Source organism: Chrysemys picta, chromosome 16 (assembly GCF_011386835.1).
Source record: "Chrysemys picta bellii isolate R12L10 chromosome 16, ASM1138683v2, whole genome shotgun sequence".
NCBI classification, from domain to species: domain Eukaryota; kingdom Metazoa; phylum Chordata; order Testudines; family Emydidae; genus Chrysemys; species Chrysemys picta.
This window is the reverse complement of record NC_088806.1, coordinates 11,640,733-11,657,452: the sequence shown is the minus strand read 5'-3', so window position 1 is coordinate 11,657,452 and position 16,720 is coordinate 11,640,733. Positions and strand designations below refer to the sequence as shown.

Sequence of the window (16,720 nt, the reverse complement as noted above, 5' to 3'; positions counted from 1 at the left end):
TGCTCAGCAGCAAAGAATTAATGGTGGTAAAGTCCATTAATGGCTATTAGCCAGGATGGGTAAGGAATGGTGTCCCTAGCCTCTCTTTGTCAGAGGATGGAGATGGATGGCAGAAGAGAGATCACTTGATCATTGCCTCTTAGGTTCACTTCCTCTGGGGCACCTGGCATTGGCCACTGTCGGTAGACAGGATACTGGGTTAGATGGACCTTTGGTCTGACCCGGTATGGATGTTCTTATGTAATAATTTCTCCCCTGTTCCCCAATAAATCAGCCTGATCTAAGTACAGAGCTGGGAGTTTCTCCTTTCACTCCTGCTGGGGAGGGCCGGGTCCCAGGGGTGTTTCTAGAAGAGCATTTGGGACTCAACTGGGGGAACCAGCCTTTCATTACAGAACGCTCACTTTCTAACGACATGTTTATTTACAGTTTTTTATAATGTTATATAATCCTTCAATCCTAGTGTCACCATCGATAACATGGCTTGGTCAGTCTGGTGGGATACCAAGGGTAAAACTAACCAGCTCTTCAAATCCAAGAGAGTGGAGATAAATCACCTCTCAGAGTCAATGCAGGGTAATCAATAGGCAGACAGCGGGCCAAATCGCTTTTCAATGGACCCCAACAACTTTTTATTTACTTATTACCATTATTGTTTTATTATTATTATTATTATTATTATTATTCTTTTCTCTGGAGTCTGGACCTTGACCAACAATTTTGGACCTTGACAAAAAAGAATGGCTTACCCCTAAGAATGGGGTTGTGTTACCTTCCTTATGTCCTGGCTCCATCTTGTGGCCATTTCCTTTCCCTCCTTTCGGTGAAATGCTTTGGGATTTCGTGTAGAAACTTTATTTCCTCGGGAAAGAATCAGGAACGGGGGCTGCCTGCATATATCACCCACTAGATTAGAAGGTGACAAACAAACACCCTTAAGACGAGGCAGAGTCACTGTCAAAAAAATCATCTCCCGTCTTCACTTGAGTGACAGCCTGAATCGTTCCTTCTCCGGGCAGAGCCCAAGGACTGGAATCAGCAGCAGCAACAAACCGTTCTGTACGTAGCAGGAACCAACACAAAATGTGCTTTAAAAGGAGCTGCCGCCTGCCTGCTGGGGTGAAATTTACCCTTATGGTCATCAATTTTCATTTCCTTTCTCTGAGGGAAGAGATGGGGTTGGTGATACCTCAGGCTGGGATGTCGAGCCCATGTCCCCATCTGTCCGTCACTCTGGGAACCTGTCTCTGCTCACAGGCTGCCTCCAGCCTGTCCGGCCAGCTCCTGAGTGCTGTGCGGGTAAGTCATTTGGCATACGTAGCACCTGGGAGAAACAATCTTGCCATATGCATTGGTGGTATAGTGGTGCGCATAGGTGTCTTCCAAGCAGTTGACCTGGGTTCAATTCCCGGCCAATACGGGGATCTCCCCTTTTCTTGGCTGGGAATTGATTTAATTTCAGTCACATTGTATCAGTTTATCAATGGAATGGGAGAATTAATGTCCCAAATCCCAGCAGGTGATTCAACACCCAGTGGAGGAAGAAAGGGGCGGAACTATACAGTGAGCTGTTCGAGTTATCCTGGTATTACAATGTTTGGTTTATTCTTTAAAAATTTTCCTTTACTTCCCTCTCTGTTTTAGACTCAGAACCTTTAAGGTCAGAAGGGACCATGGTGATCATCTGGTCCGATCTCCTGTACCTTGCAGGCCAAAGGACCCCACCCACCCACTCCTGTAATAGACCCCTAACCTCTGCTTGAGTTACTGACATCCTGAAATCATGGATTAAAGCTGTCAAGTTACAGAGAATCCACCATTTACACTGGTTTAAACCTGTAAGTGACCCATGCCGCATGCTGCAGAGGAAGGCGAACCCCCCCCCCCCCCCCAGGGTCTCTGCCAATCTACCCTTGGGGAAAACTCCTTCCCAACTCCAAATATTGCCATCAGTGAGACGTGAGTATGCGGACAAGACGCAGCGGGCAGACACCTGGGAAAGAATTATCTGCAGTAACTCTGAACCCTCCCCACCTATTGTCCCATCTCCGGCCGTTGGAGATATTTGCTGCTAGCAATCCCAGATCGGCCACATGCCGTTACAGGCAGTCCCATCACACCACCCCGTCCATAAACTTATCAAGCTCAGTCTTGAAGCCAATTCTGTTTTTTGCCTCCACTGCTCCCCTTGGGAGGTTGTTCCAGAACTTCACTCCTCCGGTGGTTAGAAACCTTCACCTAATTTCAAGGTTAAACTTGTTGATGCTCAGTTTAGATCCATTAGTTCATTACTAGTGGGGGCATGTGATAGTGTGAGGGAGGGAGAAAGACAGAAGAACTAACAGTGGGAGGGAGCCGGAGAGATTCCCTGTTCCCCTATCACCCATCTCTGGGAGGAACCAGTTGGAATTGCCCTTGGGAAGCTGCTGTTAATAACTCAGGGGTAAAATCATTATTCCGTTGAAATCAGATTAAAGCCTCCTCACACCCGGTGTCACGGTCATCGACATGGCTCATTCCTGGGATGTCACCAGCCAGAGCAATACAATGAGTAGTACCAAATCCCTTTCCAGAGCCCAGGCACACACAGAAACCCTGGAGCTTTTCGTTCCTAGGCTTCTGACGCCATCGTGTGGCCCTTTGGTTTCACTCCTTTCTGTTCAAACCTTTAGCTTTCTGCACAGAAATGTTAATTCCCTGGGAGAGACTTGGGAGCGTTTCTCTGTTTTGTGTTGTTAAGGATTGAAATGTTCCCAGTTCCTCGGACCCAACCTGCTTCCCGTTCTACTGCCCATGCAGCCCCATCCCTGACCTCAGCCCCCAGTCGATGCTGATTCCCTAATCCCCATCTGTGCAGGGGGTGAAACCTGTCACTCCAGATTGCCTAGTTCCCCTAACTCTGAGGGTATGTCTACACTACGGGATTAATCCGAATTTAGATAATTCGGATTTGAAAAACAGGTTGTATAAAGTCGAAATGAATGCGGCCACACTAAGCACATTAATTCGGTGGTGTGCGTCCAAGTACCGGGGCTAGCGTCGATTTCTGCACCGTTGCACTGTGGGTAGCAATTCCATAGCTATCCCATAGTTCCCGCAGTCTCCCGCGCCCATTGGGATTGTGGGTTAAGATCCCAGTGCCTGATGGGACAAAAAACATCGTCGCAGGTGGTTCTGGGTACAGCCTCACCTCCTCCCTCCCTCCCTCCCTGCATGAAAGCAACGGACGGCAGACAACCATTTTCGCGCCTTTTTTCCTGGGAGGGTGAACACTGCAGACTCCATACCACGGCAAGCATGGAGCCCGCTTAGCTCAAGACAGCAGTCATGAATATTGTAAACACCTCGCGCGTTCTCGTGGAGTTTATGCTCAGCCAGGACCAGAAAAACGAGGAGAGGAGGCAGCGGCGGCGGCAGCGCACGACAAGCATGATGAGGACATGGACACGGACATGGATACAGAATTATGTGAAACCACGGGCCCCGGTGCTTTGGAGATCATGTTGTTAATGGGGCAGATTCTATCCATGGAACGCCGATTCTGGGCAAGGGAAACAAGCACAGACTGGTGGGACCGCATAGTGTTGCAGGTCTGGGACGATTCCCAGTGGCTGCGGAACTTTCGCATGCGTAAGGGCACTTTCATGGAACTTTGTGACTTGCTGTCCCCTGCCCTGAAACGCCAGAATACCAAGATGAGAGCAGCCCTCACAGTTGAGAAGCGCGTGGCGATAGCCCTGTGGAAGCTTGCAACGCCAGACAGCTACCGGTCAGTCGGGAATCAATTTGGAGTGGGCAAATCTACTGTGGGGGCTGCTGTGATGCAAGTAGCCAAAGCAATCACTCAGGTGCTGCTACGAAAGTTTGTGACTCTGGGAAATGTGCAGGCTATAGTGGATGGTTTTGCTGCAATGGGATTCCCTAACTGTGTTGGGGCAATAGACGGAACCCATATCCCTATCTTGGCACCGGAGCTCCAAGCCACCGAGTACATAAACCGCAAGGGGTACTTTTCAATGGTGCTGCAAGCACTTGTGGATCACAAGGGACGTTTCACCAACATCAACGCGGGCTGGGCGGGAAGGGTTCATGACGCTCGCGTCTTCAGGAACACTACTCTGTTTAAAGGGCTGCAGCAAGGGACTTACTTTCCGGACCAGAAAATAACCGTTGGGGATGTTGAAATGCCCATAGTTATTCTTGGGGACCCAGCCTACCCCTTAATGCCATGGCTTATGAAGCCATACACAGGCAGCCTGGACAGGAGTCAGGAGCTGTTTAACTACAGGCTGAGCAAGTGCAGAATGGTGGTAGAATGTGCATTTGGCCGTTTAAAAGGTCGCTGGAGATCATTATTGACTCGCTCTGACCTCAGCCAAAGAAATCTCCCCATTGTTATTTCTGCTTGCTGTGTGCTCCACAATCTCTGTGAAAGTAAGGGGGAGACCTTTATGGCGGGGTGGGAGGCTGAGGCAAATCGCCTGGCTGCTGATTACGCGCAGCCAGACACCAGGGCGATTAGAAGAGCACACCATGAAGCGCTGTGCATCAGAGAAGCTTTAAAAACCAGTTTCATGGCTGGCCAGGCTACAGTGTGAAATATCTGTTTGTTTCTCCTTCATGAAAACCCGCCCCCTTTATTGACTGATTTTCTGTAAGGAACCCACCCTGCCCCTTCCCCCAGCTTTCTTTCAAACCAAATAAAGTCACTATCATTTAAAAATCATTTATTTTTTATTAATAGATTAGAAAAAGAGGGAGGGAACCCGGGTGGTATTTGGGAGGAGGATTGCTGGGAAGGAAAAAGCCACAAAGAAAAGGTTAAAAAAATGACAGCCTTTTGCTTGGGCTGTCTACTGGGGTGGAATGGGAAGGTGTACGGAGCCTCCCCCCCGCGTTCTTACACGTCTGGGTGAGGAGGATACGGAACATGGGGAGGGGGGAGGGTGGAACAGGGGCTGAAGCGGCAGTCTGTTTTCCAGCAGCCGTTCCTGAACCTCCACCAGACGCCGGAGCAGCCCCAGCGTTGCATCCTTCATCCTCTGGTCTTCCTGCCGCCACCTCTCATCTCGAGCGTCTCTCCTCTCCTCACGTTGGTCCCTCCTCTCCGCACGTTGGTCCCTCCTGTCCTCACGTTCACTAACTTCTTTCCTATACTTTGAAACTGTTTCCTTCCACTCATTCAGATGAGCTCTGTCACTGCGGCTGGATTCCATAATTTCCGAAAACATCTCGTCTCGCGTTCTCTTCTTACGACGCCTTATCTGTGATAACCTTCGGGATGGAGGAGGGAGGCTTGAGGAATTTGCAGCTGCTGTAGGGAGGGGAAAAAAGAGAGAATTGTTTTAAAAGCTACATTTTGCAGAACAATGCTTATACTCTTTCACGGTGACCAACACTGTTCACATTACATAGCACATGTGATTTCTGTGCAAGGTCGCATTTTGCCTCTTAATGCTGAGTGCCTGTGGCTTTGCTGCTAGAGATCACAGGTCTGGGCAACAGAATTCGGCTTGCATGCGGCCATGGTAAGCTTCTGCGCCCTCCTTTCCCACATACCAAGCATAGCTTGTAGAGTGCTGCAGAAGCCTGGCCAATCTCAGCCAGTTGGGGGGGGGCAGTGTGGGGGGGCTTGTCTGGGCCCCTTCAGGCAAGTAGAGTGCTGCGGTTTTTCTGTTAACATTCAGCAGCACCAGAAAACAAACTAACCACCCCCCCCTCTCGCCATGAATTCTCTGGGATGATCGCTGTACCCCTCCCCCCCACCGCGTGGCTGGTATCAGGGAAGATCCCTGCAGGCACCAAACTAACCCCCCCCCGCCGCCGCCCCCCTCCCGCCATGAATTCTCTGGGATGATCACGGTACCCCTCCCCCCACCGTGTGGCTGGTAACAGGGAAGATCCCTGCTAGCCAAACGCGAAAAACTCAGGGCCAATTTCCCATCTGCGCTTGGCTAACTGCAGGGAAGGATTTATTTTCCGCCACAGGCAAACAGCCCAGTAGGAACGGCCACCTCTGTCCCCTTAATTAAGTTCCCGTATTTCAACCAGGTTACCAGGAGTGATATCACTCTCCTGAGGATTACACAACAAGATAAAGAACGGATGTTGCTTGAATGCCAGCAAACACCGGGACCATACGCTGCCAGGCTTTGTCAGGCAATGATACCAGATTACTTGCTGCAAGCATGGCGTGGTCAAGTGTCCTACCATGGAGGAGGGAATAAGGATGCACTGCCCAGAAACCTTCTGGCAAGGCTTTCGGAGTACCTCCAGGAGAGCTTCATGGAGATGTCCCTGGAGGATTTCCGCTCCATCCCCAGACACGTTAACAGACTTTTCCAGTAGCTACAGACTTTTCCAGTAGCTGAACTGACCGCGAATGCAAAGTCAGGCAAAGTAATCATTAAAAACCGTTTGCTTTTAAAACAAGTTTTATATTTTAAAAGGTAAACTCACCTGAGGTCCCTTCCATGGGGTCAGAGTCTTGGGTACTGGCTTGGGAGGCTTGGGAGGGTACTTCAGTCAGGGTGATAAAAAGATCCTGGCTGTTGGGGAGAATGGAGTGCTGTGTGCTCTCTGCAAGCTCATCCTCATCCTCATCCTCCTCCTCTTCCCCATCGGCAGAATCCTCAGGCGTCGCTGATGAGACTATCCCCGACCCAGAATCCACGAACACAGGTGGGGTAGTGGTGGCAGCCCCCCCTAGAATTGCATGCAGCTCGGCGTAGAAGCGGCATGTCCGCGGCTCTGACCCGGAGCGACCGTTTGCCTCCTTTGTTTTTTGATAGGCTTGTCTGAGCTCCTTGACTTTCACGCGGCACTGCTCAGAGTCCCTATTGTGGCCTCTCTCCATCATGCCCTTGGAGATTTTTTCAAAAGTTTTTGCATTTCGTCTTTTAGAACGAAGTTCTGCAAGCACTGAATCCTCTCCCCATACAGCGATCAGATCCAGTACCTCCCTCACGGTCCATGCTGGTGCTCTTTTTCGATTATCAGCCTGCATGGTTACCTGTGCTGATGAGCTATCTGTGGTCACCTGTGCTCTCCACGCTGGGCAAACAGGAAATGAAATTCAAATGTTCACGGGGCTTTTCCAGTCTACCTGGCCAGTGCATCCGAGTTCAGATTGCTGTCCAGAGCGGTCACAATGATGCACTGTGGGATAACTCCCGGAGGCCAATACCATCGAATTGCGGCCACACTAACCCTAATTCGAATTGCTAAAATCGATTTTGGCACTACTCCGCTCGTCGGGGTGGAGTACAGAAATTGATTTAAAGGGCCATTTACATCGAATTAAATAGCGTCGTTGTGTGGACGGTTGCAGGGTTAATTTGAATTAAAGCTGATAAATCCGAATTAAAGTCGTAGTGCAGACGAGGCCTGAGGGACCTCAGCTCCTCTGTGTCCCCACGGACCCTCCACTCCACTCCCCTGTTTACCACGGTTCAGATATTACAGTAGCATGAGTCTGACACTCACTTTAGAGGCCCCACATTAATAACCATTTTCAATATGAACTTACTGGAGATTCTATCGCAATATTTGGGTGGGGGGGAACCTATTAAAAATATTCATAAAACTCCTTTACCAAGTGAGTCCCAGGGCTCTTGATATCTCGTGTATTGGGCGATGAACGTCCACTGACCATGTAGCTGATTAGAGAGCCACTTCCTGGACGCTACAGTACTAATAAACAATGGCCACATAAACACCACCGTATACCGGAAACCTACTGACTGCTATACTTACCTACATGCCTCCAGCTTTCATCCAGACCATTGTCTACAGCCAAGCTCTACGATACAATCGCATTTGCTCCAACCCCTCAGACAGAGATAAACACCTACAAGATCTCGATCAAGCGTTCTTACAACTACAATATCCACCTGCTGAAGTGAAGAAACAGATTGACAGAGCCAGAAGAGTACCCAGAAGTCACCTACTACAGGACAGGCCCAACAAAGAAAGTAACAGAACACCACTAGCCATCACCTACAGCCTCCAAGTAAAACCTCTCCAGCGCAACATCAAAGATCTACAACCTGTCCTGAAGGATGATCCATCACTCTCACAGATCTTGGGAAACAGGCCAGTCCTTGCTTACAGACAGCCCCCAAACCTGAAGCAAATACTCATCAGCAACCACACAACAAAAACACTAACCCAGGAACCTGTCCTTGCAACAAAGCCCGTTGCCAACCCTCTCCACATATCTATTCAGGGGACACCATCACAGGACCTAATCACATCAGCCACACTATCAGAGGCTCGTTCACCTGCACATCTACCAGTGTGATATATGCCATCATGTGCCAGCAATACCCCTCTGCCATGTACATTGGCCAAACCGGACAGTCTCTATGCAAAAAGAATAAATGGACACAAATCAGACGTCAAGAATTATAACATTCAAAAACCAGTTGGAGAACACTTCAACCTCCCTGGTCACTCGATTACAGACCTAAAAGTCGCAATATTACAACAACAAAACTTCAAAACCAGACTCCAGTGAGAGACTGTTGAATTGGAATTAATCTGTAAATTGGACACCATTAAATTAGGTTTGAATAAAGACTGGGAGTGGATGGGCCATTACACAAAGTAAAACTATTTCCCCATGCTTATCTTCCCCTCCCTACAGTTCCTTATATCTCCTTGTCAAGTGCTGGAAATGGGCCATTTTCATTACCACTACAAACAGTTCTTTTTCTCTCCTGCTGATAATAGCTCACCTTGACTGATCACTCTCCTTATAGTGTGTATGGTAACACCCATTGTTTCATGTTCCCTCTGTATATATATATATCTTCCTACTGTATTTTCCACTACATTCATCCGATGAAGTGAGCTGTAGCCCATGAAAGCTTATGCTACAATAAATTTGTTAGTCTCTAAGGTGCCATAAGTACTCCTATTCTTTTTGCGGATACAGACTAACATGGCTGCTACTCTGAAACCAGCTAGATAAGATCCCATCTTTACACAAATGTCAGGGAGCCCTGCCTGAAAACAGTGACAATCTTAGAACAGTTCTTCGGTAGAATTATCACACTAAAGCATATGTGTAAAGCATATGCCCTGCCACTGATCTCCCTCCCCACCAATACAGCTAATGCCATAAGGCATTGGGGGAGAGGGTCTCCATGTCTCATCTCGGTGGTTTGGGGCAACAAGAGCTTCCACATTATCACATAGTGGATGGGGCCGTGGGTGGAAGGTTGGAAGGGATAGAATTGGGTGGAGCCACAGGCAGAAAGGTTGAGGATCTGGTATCACTAGCCCCTGCTTAGCGAGTAGGGTTCGGTTTAGGGCAGTGGTCCCCAAAATGTGGGGCATGCCTCCTAGGGGCACAGAGGAATGTTCATGGGGGCACCTCAGGGCCTGAGCCAGCCCCCATGGAGAGCAGGGAGGGAGCACCACTGGCCTCGACCCCCTTACCCCATCCACACCCCTCTCCCCGGCAAGCCATGGCCCCGCTCCCAGCCCCAGTTCTAGACCGTAGCTGTTGAGGGGCTGCAGACATGGATAAGAGGGCACAATATGAAAAGTTTGGGGACCACTGGTTTTGGGTGACACCCTCAATCACTTCTATGCAGTACAATAAAATGTATCCCTCACCCCTCAAGCAGGATGGACTAGTTGTGTTCTCTTGCCCTTTACTCATAACATTGGAAGAGAACTCAGCAGATCATTTAGTCCAATCCCCTGCTCAAAGCAGGACCAATCCCCAACTAAATCCCCAAATTGTCCTCTCAATGATTGAGCTCACAACAGACAACTGCTCAAACCACTGAGCTATCCCTCCCCTTTATTATCCAGCAACTATAATAACATTTAATAGTACTCATGTGATTTGTAACCCAACATCAGCCAAAACTGGTCCTTTTGGCAAAACGGCCCCATCATGCTGCGTAGCTAGGCAGAGTAGGCTGTCTATGCAAACACAGTCTGTTCCTGAAGTCTTTCCCCTGGCTCATCACTAGGTGTGAGGCGGGAGCTCATTCAGACCCTGCTTACACTTAGTATTTAAAAACTCCTTATTGTCCCTACCTCTACAGGCCTCAGATTTCTCCTCCTGTCCTTTACGTGACAACTCAGCTGGGGTGGCCAAGTGGTTAAGGAGATGAACTGCTAATCCATTGTGCTCTGCACATGTGGGTTCAAATTTCATCAGAGGCATTTGGTCTTCTCTCTTCCTTTACAAACAACCATCTTCCCCCTTTGGTACAATCACAGACCAAACCATGTTGCTTCCTGCAAACAAAAACCATCTCAGGAACTCGGCCCTGCCCCCCTGCTTAAAATAAAATGTCTAAATACCAGATTTCTAAAAGAATTCTCTAGTCCTGGATTTCTTAGTTTTTATCTCAAAAGGTAACATCCTATCTATTCCCCCAAACATCCCAGGACCACCACAAATTATTAAAATGCCCCAGTCCTCAGCAAGGCCATGACAGTGACCCATGGCTATAGTGTCTAGGCCAAGCTGTTCTGAGGGAGGCAAATCAAACATTTTCTCTCTGCTTCCCTTGGCAAGGTCTGACAGGAAAACAAAATCCCCCAAACTGAAGATTTTCTGTTGAAAAACCAATACTAGTCTGCTTGGGGACTTTGATTTGAATGTATTATTATTATTCTCTTGTGATTTCTGAATTCTTTCAGTTCAGTCTTTGTGCTCCAGGTGCGTTTCCAGGTTTTGAGTTGTGGGGGAGAGAGGCCAGGTCATGATGTCTCTTCCCCTCTTTCATAGTTTCTTCCAACTTGCTAGGAAGCTGCTTTGCTACGATGTGAGTCAAGCAGTGTCCATTGTCTCCGCGCTATCTTGGAGAAGTCTGCATTGTACATGGCTCCTGGGATAGTCCTTGGGAGCGTGGATACTTTCAATGGGCCAGCAGCGAGTCTTGCTCCTCCATTGTGGCACCGGAAAGGCTGGTTGTGGGCATTTCCCAACTTCGTAACATAGTTCAGTAAGGCGCACAGAGCAAAACTTCATCACGTCCCAAACAAGGCGAGCACACACCATCCAACAAGATATTAATGTTCAACAGATCACGGCTTTTGAACTGATACCTCACCAGGCAGACTTTCTACAAACCAGAGCATCATTATGTGACAGTGGAGAGTAGGGGGCTGCTTTGCGCACAGCAGGGCTGACATTGCAATGGAGACGTACCCGCAGAGTCCATCTCTCCCGGGATAAAGTTTGCAGCAGGGCTGGCCTGGGTCATGGGACTTGGGCTCCTGGAGATAAAGCTGTGGGGCTCAAAACTGTGGTGCAGATACGTGTGTTCCTGCTGGGTTCGGAGACCCTGCCCCCTTGTGGGTCTCAGCAGCTGGGCTCAAGCCGTATGTGTGCACTGTCCTTGTCGGGGTCGGAGCTCGTACTCACCAGCTCCAAGAACTGGAAGCCGCCACCACCTCCTCCCTCCCTCCAGGCTTGCGCCGCCATTACAGCTGCAAGCCTGGGAGGGTGGAGGAATGCCACCTGCTTGGGGAGGAGGCGGGGCCAGGGTGGAGATTTGGGGAGGGATCCAATAGGGGAAGGAGGGGGCGAAGTCGGGGCGGGGGGGAGAGAGAGTGCCTCTGGGAGGGCAAAATTCCTTGTTTGTCCAGTGTCCCGACCGCACATTGGTCAGGACCAGTGCCGTATTATTGCCTAGGGCGGCAAATTTGCAGGGGCGGAAGCTCCCCTCCGCGCCCCACCCACCTGCTCCAGCTCACCTCCACCTCCTCTGCAAGCACGCCACTGCGTCCTGTTTCTCTCCCCTCCCAGCGCTTGTGCCGCGAAACAGCTGTTTTGTGGGGCAGGGAGGGAGTGGCGAGGAGGGGGAACGCCGCGCGCTGGGGGAAGAGGTGGGGCTGGAGAAAAGGGATCCAATAGGGGAAGCGAGGGGCGGAGTTGGGGTGGGGACTTTGGGGAGGGTGTTGGAATGGGGGCGGGAAAATGGCGGCAATTGTTTCCCGGCCTAGGGGCGTCAAAATTATTAATCCGCCACTGGTCAGGACACGGGACAAACAAGCAAATATAGGGACAGTCCCGATAAAATCGGGACATCTGGTCACCCTACAGACTGTGTACAAACCATAGCATCATTATATGACAGTGGTGAATAGGGGGCTGCTTTGCGCACAGCAGGGCTGACATTGCAATGGAGACGTACCCGCAGAGTCCATCTCTCCCGGGATAAAGATTGCAGCAGGGCTGGCCTGGGTCATCGGACTTGGGCTCCTGGAGCTAAAGCTTTGGGGCTCAAAACTGTGGTGTAGATACATGTGTTCCTGCTGGGTTGGGAAACCCTTCCCCCTCGTGGGTCTCAGTGGCTGGGCTCAAGCTCTATGTCTGCACTGTCATTGTACAGCCCTGCAGCCCCAGCCCCACAAGCCTGAGCCAGCTGCCCCGGGCTTGGAGACAGGTGCCCCTTAATTGCAGTGTAGACATAATGTCAGGGCACGTCTACACGGCGACGAAACCCGCGGCTGGCACGTGTCTGACAAATCCGGCTTTGCCTCCTTCTGCTCCTTGTTCCACGGGACAGGACGATCTGCCAGAGAGGCTGCAGCCAGTGGGTCTGGGCAGTCCCGAGTCTGGGAATCCCCCTTCCCCACCGCTGTCCCATCTACCCCCATCTCCCCCCCTCCCCGGTCCCGTCTCTCCCTCCCACCCGGTCTGGGGGCTCTGAGCTCGTTCCCTGTAGACTCCGGCCCAGGGGCTGCCCCTCCCCCCGGGCAGGGCGGGGCTAATGACGGGCCCCGCCCCCAGCGCAGACCCCGGCAGAGGGGGAGGGGAGGCCCCGCGTGGGGCGGGGACACGTGTGGGGCGGACTCGCACCTGCCCGGGGGCGGGGCTGGGGTCGGGCGGTGACTCTGCCCCAGTGTCCGTTGGGGGGAAGCCCCCCACGATCTGCGCATGCCCAGAGCCGGGAGACAGAAAACTCTTCTCCGGCCCCGGGAGAGGCTCCAAAAGCCCCGCACGAGACAGGCAGAGCCGCAGCGCCCCCCGCGCGTTCGCAGCCAGGCCCAGCCCCCCCGCCCGACGTCACGTCCGGTCCCGAGAGAGTCCGGAACTATATCTCCCAGCCTGCCCCAGGGGCGCTTCCGCCCTAGTTCGATCAGGTGAGAAAAGGTTTCAGTAGCTGTTGCTGCGCATGTTCCGTGCGATCCCCGTTCGTCCGCCCCCAGGCCTAAAGTCACTTCCGCTGCTAGTCCCCTGTGATCCGGGAGCGCGGGCTGAGCGGGGTGGCGCCGGGAGCGGCAGGAGGGGCCCGGAGCGGGGAGGAAGGGGGATAAGGGGCGGGGCTGTGGAGAACCCCGCCCCCAATGAGGGGACAGCGCCGCCCCCCAGCCTAGCTCGCGCCGCGCTCCAACGGCCGCAAACCCCAGGTGTCTCCTTCACCCTTCCCCCGCCTGGCGCCTCGCGGGTTGCGTCACTTCCGGACCAGCTGCGGCGGGGAGCTCCGGGTCCGCGAAAGGGCCGGTAAGAGCCGAGTGGGGGTGTGGGAGGCCCCACCCCGAGACCCCCGCCCTGGGCCAGCCCGGAAGCTGGGGTGGGGCCCGGTGCGGCCTCCGTAGCGATGTGGGGGGCCGGGGAAGCCCTGGCGGATAAAACGGTCTGTGTCTGGATGTCTCTGTGTGTTGCACTTGCCCATCCCCCACTGCTGCCCCCTTCCCTGCTCCAGGGACCTTCCCCCTCCCTGGCCCCCTTTAAACTGCCCCCCCCCCGGGCTCCCTGCGGCCCGTGTGAAGGGGGGGAACCGTCACTTGTCTGTGTGTGTTGGACAGTCACATAAAATCCCTTCACACTGCCCCTCCCCCTCCCCTCATTTCATAGCCACAGAAAATCCCCCCCCCCCCCCGTCTGGGGGTTTGTCTCTCCTGTTACCAAATGCGGAGTTTGTGACCCGTTTTCCCCACTATTCTCAAAGATAGATATCAAATATCCTAAAATCCCTCCCCCTCGGGCCACTTTCTCTCTCGTTCTCTAGTTCTACTTGAATGGGCCCTGAGTGTTGGGCCCTGTCTCTCTAATGATAAAACACAAACAACATCTCAGATTTACCCCTTTGCTCCGGTTCTTCAGGGTGATTAGACATTTATTACAAATGTTGCCTCTTTCCTCTCTGTTCATTTATCAAGTAGTGATGGGAAATACACTCAGATTTTACTTCTGATCAACAATTGACATATGCTGTGGAGTGTAGTTTTTTGGGGGTGGGGTTAGTTTTTTTCCCTGAATTGCCTGACATGTTGCAGTGTATTCTGTATGTTTTGTCTTTATACCTATATGTTGCATAGCATCCTAGAAATGTAGGGCTGGACAGGACCTCAAGCTGTTATCAAGTCCTGGTCTCTCTGTGTCTTTACAAATTGGTATAATCTAATCTAGAACTTTGTACAGTAAACTGCCTTATTCATAGCCCTATGGTGATTGCCTGTATCTTGTAGGGACCTTAATTCTGCCCAGTCCCAGCTGCTTCTGTCCCCCACCATACCCCCAAACCTTTTCACCCCTCCAACTATCAGCTGTCAGTCTTCCCTTGCTGCTACACCTTCCTGACTGGCAGAGAAACTCTAAGCTCTAGTCCCTTCTCTTTGCCTCTGAAAATTGTCTTTCCCAGGGCTTTGCTGCCTCTGTGAATGGCAGGTAGGGATGGGGAGCCATCACTTTCTGGATGTTTACTGAACATCCATCTAGTCCCTCACACCTTCATTTATGCATCGGTACATTTATTGTAATTATTTATCTTTTAAAAAAACAAAAACGTCAAAGATCAGGTTTGCAGCCTAGAAACCCTCCGTGTCTTTAAACAGCTGTATTTTGGGCCCTGCCAGAGTATCAAATTCAGCAAAATTCAAACCTCCAAAAACTAGGAAATAGAGAGCTAATGTGCACGCCAATGCAACCTTAACTCTGCCCCCCACGTCTGTGGCAGAGCCAGGAATAGTCCCCATCCAGTGCTCTCTCCACGTAGGTGCTGGGTGATTGTGAAGTGCAGCTCCCCTCTCCTGTACATTTTTCATTACGGAGGAATGGGAATAATGGTCATGCCTTCAAATGTTTCTCTCCTTCCCCACCTCCTCCTTCTGCTACCATTTCCAGCTCGGCCTCCCCTTCTTTCAAGTGTTTGTCATGGGCAGTTGGTAACAGAGCCAGCGAGAGAAATCTCTGACATGGTCTGTGCCCCAGCTGGGCCTTCTGCTCCTGGTCTAGCCATGTCCTAGCTCTGCCCCTCCTCCAAACAGGCCCCCTCTCCGATACACTGTGGCCTGCCCGTCCACCCCATACATGTGTAACATGTTCCTTTAAACTATTCATATTTTGGATTTCAGATAATTAAATTTGTTACCTTCAGCTCCCCCTCCCATAAGTTTCAGTTGTTTGGTGGTGCTCTGATGGTTTTCCATTGATATTTTGGGAGGGAGCAAGGCTGGTCACTTGAGCGTTGCACTGCCTTTCTAGCTGATTAGTGAGAAGTGACGACTCCCTTTTGGGTGGAAGGGCCGATCCCGGGGCCCGTTACCTCTCGGTGATTGATTTTCCATTCCAAGTTCATAAAGTAGATTTTCAATATAAATGCTTTGTTACTTACATATGACCCGTACGTTGATCTGTCGTGTTTGAGTCTTGACCAGCTATGAGCTTTCTGTAGATACCTGACATGACCATCCTCCAAGAGATGTTTGGTGTGATGGTTTGTCAGGTCTCAGGTGAGAGCTGCTGCCAAAGACCAAGTGACCCTTTGCCAAGGGATCTCTGTGTCACTGTCTGACCCCTGTAGGCCAGGGAGAGGACAACTTAATGCCAATGGCTTTCAGGACAGGTGCTGAATTCGCTGCAGTGCCCCAAGTCCCCTCTCCAGTTCCCTTTTTGGTGTGCTGTCTGGGATGCTGCTCCACTTCCTGCTCCACAGGCCACCCTATATCTATTCCATGTGCCAGGCTGCTGGCAGCCCCCAGTGAGAGGCCATCCAGCCCATCAAACTGGTGCCCAACTGCTGAGCCTCCCTCAGTGAAGGCCAGAGCCCCGAATGCTGCCAGCCCTCTTTTTGGGGCTGGAGATGCTCCACGGACTGTTCCCTTCCCAGGGTTGCCCCTGTTTGAATAGAGTGGGTCTGTCCTGTTAACTCCTGCTCCAGTCCTGGCATTGTTTGCAGGTGTGGAGGAGCTGGGCGAGTCCAGATTAAAGCAGTTTAACCCCTTCTGTGACAGTGTGGGGTTTATATAGCCCTTCACAGGCACCCAGGCCCAGGGAATGGCCCCCTATCAGCCCCATGCCTGATGTGGTGGAGAGACCCACTGGCAGCATTGCCTTTGAGGATGCTGCTCCCTCCTGTTCCCACTCCCTCCCCTCCCCCTTTACTGCCACCACAGTGCCTGTTACCTTGACTTCCTGAGGGGTGACCCCTAGAAGGTGTGTTTTGTTATCTCTTTCCCACTCCCACCCCGGATCCGTTGCGCACCCTCTGTCACTCACCTCTGTCTCAGCAGACAAGGCAGGTTCTGGGGCGCGGGTGATGCTATGCTAGAGATCCATCATCACTAAAGGAGTGGCAGACTTGACCCTCCTTGAAGGTTGCCGGGATGCTGATGTGCACTGGCGGAGAACTGGGGCTTCACTGAGTCTATGGACCATTTGGTCCACACTGTGTCATTGTAAAGCCTGCTCCGCATTGCTGCCAATTGCTGCTGGTGGCGTTGTGCCTGTAAGTCTTTGTAA

General features: G+C 51.4%; 2 protein-coding genes across 17 annotated transcripts in view; one reads left to right on the top strand and one right to left on the bottom strand.

Moving 5' to 3' along the window:
• LOC103307271 (zinc finger protein OZF-like) overlaps positions 1-16,720 on the top strand; it is a 95,144-nt gene that overhangs the window by 64,369 nt on the left and 14,055 nt on the right. The window contains exon 1 of one of the 16 annotated variants that reach the window (XM_065569378.1): positions 12,814-13,480. The exons of 12 other annotated variants lie outside the window; for them this stretch is intronic. The gene's annotated coding sequence lies outside the window, so the exon portion shown is untranslated. Of the gene's footprint in view, positions 1-12,813; positions 13,614-16,720 lie in introns of those variants that run through there. 3 more of the 16 variants (XM_065569381.1, XM_065569380.1, XM_065569379.1) reach the window with 3 other exon arrangements.
• On the bottom strand, positions 4,854-7,006 carry LOC135975963 (chromatin assembly factor 1 subunit A-like). Its single transcript, XM_065570113.1, has 2 exons — positions 6,460-7,006; positions 4,854-5,314 (listed from the first exon to the last, which is right to left on the bottom strand). The coding sequence occupies exons 1-2, from the start codon at positions 7,004-7,006 to the stop codon at positions 4,854-4,856; spliced, it is 1,008 nt and encodes a 335-aa protein (XP_065426185.1).

Bases quoted from the DNA above. Each gene is read 5' to 3' on its own strand.
- LOC135975963 (XM_065570113.1), bottom strand. From the start codon at position 7,006: ATGCAGGCTGATAATCGAAAAAGAGCACCAGCATGGACCGTGAGGGAG. The intron at 5,315-6,459 runs GTGAGTTTACCT...CCCTCCCTACAG, and splicing joins CCCCATGGAAGGGACCTCAG to CAGCTGCAAATTCCTCAAGC.